This window comes from Gopherus evgoodei, chromosome 2 (genome assembly GCF_007399415.2).
Source record: "Gopherus evgoodei ecotype Sinaloan lineage chromosome 2, rGopEvg1_v1.p, whole genome shotgun sequence".
NCBI lineage: Eukaryota > Metazoa > Chordata > Testudines > Testudinidae > Gopherus > Gopherus evgoodei.
Genome location: NC_044323.1, coordinates 195,611,656 through 195,622,903, shown reverse-complemented (window position 1 = coordinate 195,622,903; position 11,248 = coordinate 195,611,656). Strand labels below are relative to the sequence as shown.

The window sequence follows — 11,248 nt, the reverse complement described above, 5'->3', positions numbered from 1 at the left end:
TCATTATTTCAATTATTATACTCGGTCATATTATGACATGTCAGTAGTAATCGTGGATCTCTCTCTATTACTGGCATCTTATGAAATAATATAAAAATAATATAAAATCAGGGGAGAGGGAAGGGAGACAAAATAAATATTGAAACAAGAATTGAGAATCTCAAAATTATTTTTTAATCAAAATCATTTTTTTCGAGAAATTTTGATTCAGAGGAAAGTTGGGAAATCTCTTTCCATTCCACTTCAACCTAATTTTGATTTTCAGAATATTTGTTTCCTGTGAGCCAAAACTTCTGAGTTTTGATCAGTTCCTGCCCCATTCCAGTGGCTTACCCAGACTTACAGGGATTCCTTGTTGGCAAGAGGTAAGCTTGACTCAATGGCTCAGGGCTTCAAAGTGATTAGGCACCTTGCTTTAAGGATCTGGTCAAATCAAGGACATTTTTGAAGCACATGCAGAATTGTGCTAAGAGAGGGGAGATCATTCCATTGTGCTTGCAATCCCCACTGCCAATCGACCATCAACCTTTCACATGCCACAGATCCCACTCATTCCTGACCCTCCAGCCACAAAGGGTATGTCTACACAGCAGGGAAAAACCCACAACTGGCCCATGCCAGCCGACAAGGGCTCACAGGGTTCAGGCTGTGGGGCTGTTTCATTCCTGTGTAGATGCTCTGGAACTCTCCCACCTTGCAGGGTCCTGTAGACTGATACAAAAACTGACTGCCAGCATCTATTCTTAACTCCTCCGCTCCAAGCAAGAGGATCCATCTCTAAGATACCTTCATTTTCCCTTCCTCGATTGTCTCATGACCCAGTGATTTAAGTTTAATGGAGATGGGTTGCCTACACTTACTGTTACAGGTCAGTGCTGTGTTATCATCCCACTACCAGCTTTCCTAGCTAAGGGGCTCTTCTCTTATATCTGGAGCTGATGAAGGAATGGCAGTTTCCTAAGAAGTTTGTACTTAGGAATGGCATAGCTGACACAACTAATGCAGTGTTTGGAGCTACCTTAAATGGGGAATATGGCTTTACAGGAGTAGTGATGGTGGGAAAATATTGCCACCTGAGCACTCATTTTTGTCCCAGTATTGCTTTGGGCATCCAGCACTTGGAGCAAATTTTCAGAGCTGATCATCACCCATATTTGGCTTTGAAAATTACCTTTTGGGTCAGAGCACCCAATACGTATGATACCTCTGATTTTCAAAAGTGCTGAACACCCACAGAGCCTATGAACTTCAACTGGTGCTCACTCCACACACCCAAACAAAAAAATCCCCATTTCACTTAAATGTTTCTTGAAGCCACTCTCAACTGGCATCAGCTAGGTAGCTTTGCTTGACAGCTTTTATAATTAAGTGAGACTTGGTTAGAAAAACCAAAGTCAATGACAAAGGAAAATCAATGCTGATTGTATTTAATCTGTTTTGTATAACAAATGTTTTCTGAATATTATTGCATTGTAATTGGGTAAGTTTTTGTCTGAGTGGAATGTGAACAATATCCTCAGCAAATAGACTGATAAATCCTTTTAAGTTTAATAATAATAGGAGATATACCTACCTCATAGAAATGGAAGGGACCCTGAAAGGTCATTGAGTCCAGCCCCCTGCCTTCACTAGCAGGACCAAGTATTGATTTTTTGCCCCAGATCCTTAAGTGACCCCCTCAAGGACTGAATTCACTGAGCTCTCTCTCCCCCTGTTATGTAGTTATGGTCTTTATCCCAGCAGATGAAATACACTTTGTAATGCTTAGCGTGAAATACCTGGAAATGGATGAAAGCCTTCTTTTGCATCACTCTGTTCCAACTTCTGCAGGTAGTACCAATGCAATCACTTGCAGCACTGGCTTGGGAACACTTGAGGTTTTCAGTGAGTGGATGACAGTTTATTGCGTTCTAGTGAATGTAAATTCATATTAAGGAACCCATGTGTCTTGGACGCATGCATAGTGAGTGACAGAATATCAGGCTCCAATACTGGAGTGTCTCTGTAAAATCCCACTGTATAATATGTTCGTTGATTGTAATCATTATGTAACAGAACGTGTGCCATGACAGAAAGCTGACAAGTTCCACAGCACTAACATATGCCACAGACTTTTTAAAGAGATTTCTACACATTGAAGTGCATTAGCATCCACAATAATTCCAGTACATGAATGGTCTATCTGGAGATCTTTGCTCAAACTTTAGTTTTGAACACAAAACCTTATTTTTAAAGATAAAAAATTATTCTCTGCCTCACAATGGCACATGAAAAATGGCTCAGCACACTGTGCACTCAGCTCAGGGCCCAGGTGTCAGCTACAGTGTACATCTAGCTGTGACATGCGAGCCCACTAATTACAAGATCATTGTATGCACAGTCCATGTGTACCTGCTTAAACATGGTCAGGTCATGACCAGTGTGCCTTGCCCTCTACCAGCCCATCTTTGGGAATGCCAAAGATAGAAAGGTGGTAGAACCAACTTTCCCCCTTCTGAAATTATAATACTTATTGTGGTCATTGTGGTAACACCCAAGAGCCCCAGTGATGGCCTAAGACGCTGTTGTGCTAGGCACTGTGCAAACACAGAACAAATGGATGGTCCCTGCCCTAAAGCGCTTGCAATCTAAACTAAGTTTATAGGAATCTGTTTGCTATATGAGTTTAAGAGAGCTGATTCTGTGAGGTGCTGAGAACACTTTAGAATGCTCAGCAACTTTCAGAAGGTGTTGTCCATCTCACTGGATTGGGTTTAACAAATCTAACTGGAGGGATTAGAATCCAACTCACCATCTGGGCCTAAAATTTCTCTCAGTTCAATAGGAGTTTTGAAATGATTTCAACAGGCTCAGAAGCAGTTCCTTTGTGTGAACATATTGTAGAGTATCAGATGAGGAGCCACGTTCGTCTGGATATTGTAGAGTGGGTTTATTACTTACCACATTTTAGTTTTTTTCTTGTTCCAAGCCATTGTTCTTCTTCATTCTTCTCTTAGGTTGTGCTACTATTTCTTCCTGCTTCATTCCAGGCTAGCAGGAATGATGGGATTGTTTCACATAGGAGAAATACATCTACAGAATAAGGTTAGCAGGTTGAAATGTCAGTATTTTTAGCTGTGTTGCTAAGATTGTGAATGCTCTGGCTGGGCCATTTTCCATATTAGGAAGGAGCTTATTAATATATTAATATTCAACATGAAGGTTTATACCTTCCAGCCACATCCAGCATTTGTCACTGTCAGAGGCAGGGCACCAAATAGGTGGGTTAATTAACTATTTGCCATTTTGGCCACTATAACATGAGGTACTGTGTATTCTTAAAAGTAAATAAAAATTCTATGAGGTGACTTTAAAGATGTTAAACTGTGTCTACTTTAGATAGTAAGAGGTGTTCCAACTGGGTTAGCTATCTCGAGATACCCAATTTGATTTTTAATATCTTAGGAAGACAAGGCCTGATCAGGTCTGATTCTCCATTACTCTACCCCTTGTGCAGTCACCCACACATGTGTAAATTGGGTTTGAGTTACTAGTGAATGGAAGTGGGTCTGGTCCTGAAGATGCCAAGCACTTTCTGAGGGCCTTCAACTCCACTGATATCAGTGGGAGTTTAGGGTGCTGAGAAGCTGATTGCATTAGGACAGAAGAGCTTGATCTTGTGCTTGCTGAAGTCAGCAGAAGTCAATGGAAAGTCTCCTGTTGACTTCAGTGGGCACTGGATTACTTTTTAATAAGCAACAGCTTAAGTTGGGTACCGCAATTTAGGGGAAATAAGTGGGGATATTAATCTTTGCATTTTGTCATTATGGTCTTTTACATTTTATTAGTGTCCACCTGCTAGTGAATGCTATAGTTAAAGCTGCTAAAAAATTTCTGGTATGGCCCTCTGTTTTCACTTGCTCATAAAAGTTTTTTTAAACATATTTGAAGGCTGAAATTTAACATGCTTTTTCCTCAACTGGAAAGTGTTAGCAGGGCAGGTTCCACTAAACGGTGACTACACAAAGTCCATATGGCCATTTTTGAGACACTGAAAGACTATGGATCTCCCAAATTCATTAAAAAAAATTGCTAGACATTCCTGCTCACTACTCCCTCAAGTGACTCCAAACAGACAAATATTTAAAACTTGAAATAAGATTTATAAGAAGCGCCTGTTGAGGTTTCTGTCAATTTTTTCATCAAAGCTGATTAGATAAAAATGTTCTAAGTTACTGAAAAATTATTTGCCATTTTCACAGTTCTATTCTATTCTGCATAGGTTCCATACTATCTAAGGCCAGATCCAAATACAGACTTATATTGATATAACTACGTCACTGAAAGGTGTGAAAAATGCACATCCCTGAGCAATGTAGTTACACTGCCCTAACCCCCAGTGTAGACAGCACAATGTTGGTGAGAGAACTTCTTCTATCAGTGTAGAAGCATCTTCACTTAAGTGCTACAGCGGAACAGCTGCATCAGTACAGCTGCACTGATTCAGCATTTTAAGTGTAGACCTGCCCTGAGTAGAACCGTAACAAAACATTTTAATTTCCCTCCTGAGCCTAAGGGACATAGGCTGCTAGAATAATTTGCAAAAGGGATATTTATCTTATAGAAATATACACAGCAGAAGTCTTCCTTAAAATAAAATATAATTTAAAAGTGATGGCTGAACACAGAGAAGAAAATCACAATTTTTAATTTTAGCACCTGTCATTTTAAGGTCTCCACAGTTATTGCTACATTCTGCTATGTGATGAAATTTCTTCACTTCCATCTTTCTCAACTGTCAAGATGCATCCATGGTAGGGTTTGTCTCTAGTAGAGTTGTTTTTAAGCTGATTGCCAATTAACTCAAATTAACTAATAGTTGTATTTGCTAGTCTGGATACTGCAACATCTCTACAGCTAATAAGACTATTTCTGTGAGGAAAACATGGAAGTGCTTATAGAATCAGGGCCTAGGCCAATGTTGTACATACCTATATGAAAGCAATCAGATTAGGCTTTGAGTACAAATTTATCTTGCAGACATGTCTTCAATATATGAATTGTTTCACTACTGCCTAGATGCCAAATATGCCAAGAAATATTAGACAAAACATATCACCAGTGTGTTCCATTGAGATTTTAGTGGAACATCAGAACAAAGGAATGAGAAAACAAAAATGCGAGAGAGCATGTAATAATGTCTCCTTTGGCATGTAAAACACACACAATGCAGTGTCCTTATCCCTGAGAGGAGAGTAAAGAAATTAAATTAATCCAATCAGCCAAAGAGAACTTCATTTGAGCTCAAATACTTAAACAGTAAGGGTAACCTCTTGTTCTGTGTAGCATCACATTTCATTTTTAAGTTTGGTGTGTGTGTGTGTGTGTGTGTGTGTGTGTGTGTGTGTGTGTGTGTGTGAGAGAGAGAGAGAGAGAGAGAGAGAGAGAGAGATAATGTAGGACTGCATACTTCCCTCAATCCACAGCAGAATTCCCGCTAATGTCAATAGGATATTTAAATAAAGATCCGAGGTACAATATGGCTTTTATGCAGTAACCAAAACTTTCCATTGTTATCAATATTTGTTCAGTATCTTACTGCTGCATTCAGCATCACTCAATAAGAAAATATGCTCAGTTTAAGATTAATGCTGCCTCTGATATTGGTGTCTTCCTTCCCCATTCTCAGGGGACTAGCTAAGCCGGGGCTATGCCAGTACACCACTGAATTGGTGGTTTTACAAGTGAATGGAGAGAGTAGCTCAGAGTGATACCTTCTGTGACAGTTCAAAGTCCTTCAGTATGGAGCAAGGAAATCAAAAGAACTATGATGCTTCCTCACTCTCCAATATAAAACTATATTCTGCACCGCACAAAGAGAAGCAAAACAAAGTCATTAACTTGTTTAATTTCTTTATGTCCAAACTCAGACATTCTTTTCATTATAAATATCATTGAACTCAAAGCCACAGGATCCAGGGGCCAGAGCTAGGTTTTTGAGGTACTCTTGTGCCAGGGTATGTCATGGTTTGGAAGCATTTTGGAAGTTTTTTTATGTACAATTGCAGTTGTTACATTTGTTCTTCATTTACACAGCAGAATTTAGGGGCTAGAGCAAAAATTGGAAGTAACAGACATGGTGCAGTTTTTTACCCAGATTCTTGTGTTAAGGAAACAAAAAGTTTCCCCTGCAACACTAATGGCAGCAACAATACTGCTGCTTTTCACTCACATCACAAAAGTAAATCTAAACATTGATTTATAGCAGACAGAGGAAGCTTCCCCCGCCCTCATAAACAGTCATGCATATGCACTGTCCCTTGGATGAGAGCTTAATAGGTTTGACAAACAATGTATTTAAGCAAGAGTTGCAGACATGGACATTGCCAGACTGCATGGTAGTACTGACACATCTTTAAATACATCTGAGCCTTGAGCTATCTGTGCACATACAGACCAGGTCTTTTAACTCACCTGAGTGATTTTCCTAGTGACTTAAGTGTAGCGTAGACAGCATACATAGTTGTGATGTCCCAGTCTCTGGAGCAGAACAGGTTCTTGGGTGGTTTAAACCCTGACATGATTGACTTCTAGTGCAAGGGAGGCCTACTGGGTGAGGCTGGCAGTTAGGGCTCTTCCCCAAAACTGGAGTCTGAGGACTCCTTTCCCACTCTCTTTTGCCCAGATTTGGGCAATTTGGCTTTCCTCTGCAGCTGCTGGTTCCAATTTGTTGGTATTGATTGCTGGGACATGAGAGGGAAGAGAGTTGACTTCTCTATGACTTTGGTAGCTCAGGTTTTGAGGGTCAGCTAACTAAGTAGGTTCACTGCTAATGAAGCTGAGTACTTCGTGTTAACTGGGCTCCTCTTGCTGAGAAGCAAAATGGTCAGGTTTCCCCCCTTTACCTACCCCTGCAGAGAGAACCGGGGGGAGAGGCTGCATCTCCTGCTGCTGTTGGAAGCTGACTCCCTTGCTTCCCCCTCTCCCCTCCCAAGCACTGTGCTGATTTGGGCTAGCTGCCCCTGTTTAGATGTTCTTTACCTTGTGTAGGCTATTTTGGGTGTCAGGCTGATTGTTTAGGCATGTCCATCAGGCTCCTATCCCAGAAACAACTTCTCCCTTTCTCTGTTTCAACTCCCACTTGGAGCCTGGGTCTCAATCACACAGGCTAGGCAGTTTCAACTTCCCCAACTACTAACCCAGTGTCTCTGATATGGGAACTGCTTTTCTCAAGAATCTCCAATGGAAAGTGGGTTAACAAATGGGTTTACATTTATTATTATATATTGGGGTAGCCTCTATGGGCCCCAGTTATGAATTGGTAGATGCAGCAACACATGTAATTAAAAAGACACAATTTGTGCCTCAAAGAACTTACTGTCTTAGAATATAATAGAGAAACATGAGGTGGAAACAGAAACAGGGCAAAATTAACTATAATATTGTGATGTTTAGTACAATAAACAGCAGTTACAGCATCTCGATTCCCTAGTCATTCTCAATTGCTCTGTAGGCTTCCCATTTGAGGTGAGTTTTAAGAAAGGGTGTGGAGGAGGTTAAGATCATTTACAGACTTTTATATGGAGCTACTGCCAAGCACAAGGTGCAGTATGGGAGAAAGCATGAAGGCACTTGTGGAAATATTGGTCTAAAGGATGATGAAGACTGGCATCATGGGCCGAATGAAGATAAAGCCAGGGCAACAGGTTGGTAATGCATTGCAGTTTATACACAGGGTAAGGTGAAGCAGTAGAATTTTGAAGTGAGTTGAGAGGGTCAAAACTGCATTTGCTGAGTCAAGAAAGGAGGTGGTAGCGGTAGTCAAGATGCAAGATGGCAAAGTCATGAAGGCCTGGATAGCAAGAGAAGAAAGAGTGGGCACGAGAGCAATGCTGAAGGAGACAAGGTAATGGTCAGAAAGGGAATTCTATAGCAGCAGTGCAGAGCGGGCCAGACAGCTTATCGCAGTTTGTAGGTTATATGCAGAGGTGAGGGTGAGGCGATAGGCTTAGGGGTCAGATGGGAAACTTCTTTGTACAAAGTTCGGAATTGCACAATTTTATAAGAGCCGTGACAACTCAGAAAACTCTTTATTTTTGCTACCTTAACTGGAATGTTCTTGGGTGTCAACAGGGACCTACAATGTAAGGAGGGACAGGGGCCAAGGAAACACAAAACTAAGGCCCGATCCTCGTTTGCAAGACAATGATTCTGCAAAGCACAACAAAAGCAGGTCTATACACAATTCTGAAATGTTCAGTATTTTGTTTTGTTTCCTTTATGCTGGAGGGTTAGACAGCATCTTAACACAGTCACTAGTGTGTTAACCAACTTATTACAGGAAGTGAGTGACACCTACATGACTTCCCAACACCCTCCAGTAGTTACCCAGCCTATCCTCCCTTCATTGTTACTCTGCACGTTCCCCATCTCTCTACCTTTCTTCCCTCTACATTTCCTTTTCTCCAGCAACTCTCACTCCTACCCCATTTCTGTTCCACCCACTAAAATAGTCAGCACTGAAATAATTATTTTTGACATTTAACACATCACTGTTAGGCTTTAGAGATAAAACCCCAAAGATATTCATGGAGGATGGGATAGTCACACTTCTCAGAGCAGTTGTTTAAGTTGTCTGAAGAATCAGGGAATCAGATGGATTCCATCTATACCTTGCTCCTATTTGGATGGCTTACATTGCAACCATGAGTCCTAGAAACTTACTTCTTTCGTAGTGACTTATTTTATTTTAATGAAAGCTGAGATTCTGTGGATTAGAACATGTTTGAGCTAGGGAAATACACTGAAAGGGGTAATTGGTTGACACTATCACCTAAAAGGAAAAGGAAGTACAAAGCACTACAGCCAACAAAACCAAAACAGCCCTCAATACTATTGTAATTCCACTTGGTACAAAAAACCCACCATGAGAAATAAACAAGCTGGGCTGAAATCTTGTCTGTATTAGAAAAATTGCACTGAGTTAACTAAATTGATCTAATTAACTAGTGCAAATCTAAAATGTAAACACACAAATCAGTTTAACCCTTGCTTATATCAGTATAACTTACATCAGTAAACTACAGAGTTAAGTAAACTGATTTACCCAGAAGTTAAATCAGCTTAAGTGCATCTACATTAGGGTTTTACACCACTTTAACTAGATCAGCTTGAAATCAGTTTAGTCAAACAGATGAAACTTTATTAATATAGTCCAGCCCTCAGTCTAGTTCTGAGAGGACCAGTTTCAAGTTCATAAATATCTCCAATGCCACACTTAGCACCCTTGTAAGTATTAGCAGAGAAGCATAGGCAATCTTTCACTGCTGTTTGTGTTGTACTTGTATTGTGGATGTTCTATATACAGCTGGTTGAAATGTTGTAGACAGAAGTTTCTGTCAAAAATAGGCAGTTTTGTCAAACATCAAAGGTTTTTGTGGGAATATACTGATTTTAATGAAACTTCTGAAGGGAAAAAAGTGAAACTTTGTTTTGGCAATGTAAAAATGTTTCATTTCATTTGTACTTTTACATAATATGAAAATATTTATTTCAATATAATATATCACTTATATATTATATTTAATATTCCATGTATATAATATAACCTTTTAATACATTATAAAGGGTGAAATGTTGGAGGGCAGAGGTGATTCTAAAGTATTTGTTTGTTTGATTTTTAGTTCCTGAAAGCTGATTATTGAGCATAACCTTGTAGAAACAGGTTGGTAAATTTCGGTGTAAAATTGTTTTGCTTCAGTAAATGAAAACATTATCTTAAAACTCAAGGTAAGAAATTATTATACATTGTTTTATGTATCTTTATATAAAAAGTTACAAGTAGCAAGCATATGACACAAAGAAATGGAACAGTAACAACAGTAATTGTGAATGCATGCTTTTTACAATGTCTCTAATAAAAGGGATTTTTTTTGCCAACTCAAATATTCAGTAACATACATGCAGATTATTTTCTCACTGGTCAAATTCAATCATTTTGCTAGATGCATATCCAACAAACATTTCTATTGACGTGATTATGAATGGTTAAATACCTGATTTCAATAAACTGTTCCTGAAATTGGGTATCTTACTTCATAACCAAATTTAAAAAGAGGAAAAAAAGAAAAATAAAAATGACTAATAATGATGATAATTAGAGTCTTATTGCCATCTAGTAATTTTACTCAATACAGTTTGCTGAACTTTATCATGATATGAGAAAAGGTGGTCAGAGAGTCCATAAAACCTCTAGCTGGTGTTTCCATGGTCCATAGTTTCACATTTCATTGTAGCATGTTCAAAATCACTCAGGAGCGCACTATTCTCAAGCAGTCTATATAATGAAAACAATGTACATATAACAAAAGTTCAATGTATAATAATCTTCTTTCACATATTACACAACAGACAAGCTGATAAAGACATAAAATGTATTAACTGAAATAATACTAATATAAAAAATAAAACTAGGATAGTTTCAGCCAGGAACTAATTTCTTCTTCAAGTTTCCAGTAAATCTCAAAATGTATTTAAAAACTAAGGAGCACTTTGTGGCCAGCAACCAAATTACAAAAGAAACATGTTATTGTGCAATGGGAATATCTTGCTGAGGAAGTAAGAAACATCTATAACTCTCAGGTTTGGATAAAGGCAGTGGAATGAAATTTAGAAATGTATCCACTTTTTTTCCAGACCGTTGAAATAGTTCACTATAGGTTTTTCTTTTCACAGTCCCCATGTTTGTGTAAATATTTCTTCTCTGAAAACAAAACACAGTTAAAATGTTTTCTCCCTATAAAGGAAAATGTAGGTAGACGAATATATTTATCTATGTAAAAAACATTAAAGTATTTACACTTTCTCCCTACAAAATAGATATATAAACTTATAAACATCTGTATAATAATTGTATATATAACGTGTGTATAGCCTATGATCTAGCTGTAACTTCATTTTGAAAGTTGAGATATTTATTCAAATAAATACTGGTGGTAATAAATTAATTTCAAATGAACAGCCTACTAAATGACAAGTAAAATGATTTATAAATGGTAAATATTAAAATGACACTACTGACTCCCCAAACTAACGAAACTCTGCCTTGCTGCACTTGACTCTCTTGAATTATTCAAATGAATAGACAACAGGTAGCTTCATATCTTCATAACTAAAATAAATTAGGCTGCCAGATTTTACATACTGTATCACGATAGGACTTTTAAAATGTAATTTTCATAAATGAAACATGAAACACCACATCCATGCA

General features: G+C 38.5%; 1 protein-coding gene across 9 annotated transcripts in view; it reads right to left on the bottom strand.

Annotated features, from left to right (window-relative positions):
* Window positions 1-9,614: 9,614 nt before the first annotated feature.
* The window catches only part of NETO1 (neuropilin and tolloid like 1), an 82,750-nt gene continuing 81,116 nt past the window's right edge, over window positions 9,615-11,248 (bottom strand). For 4 of the 9 annotated variants that reach the window (XM_030552648.1, XM_030552654.1, XM_030552652.1 and 1 more), the window contains one exon: window positions 9,615-10,315. In XM_030552648.1, coding sequence (XP_030408508.1) covers window positions 10,231-10,315 — 85 coding nt within the window. In that variant the 3' untranslated portion in view covers window positions 9,615-10,230. Of the gene's footprint in view, window positions 10,742-11,248 lie in introns of all 9 variants that reach the window. The other 5 variants (XR_003999078.1, XM_030552651.1, XM_030552653.1 and 2 more) reach the window with 2 other exon arrangements.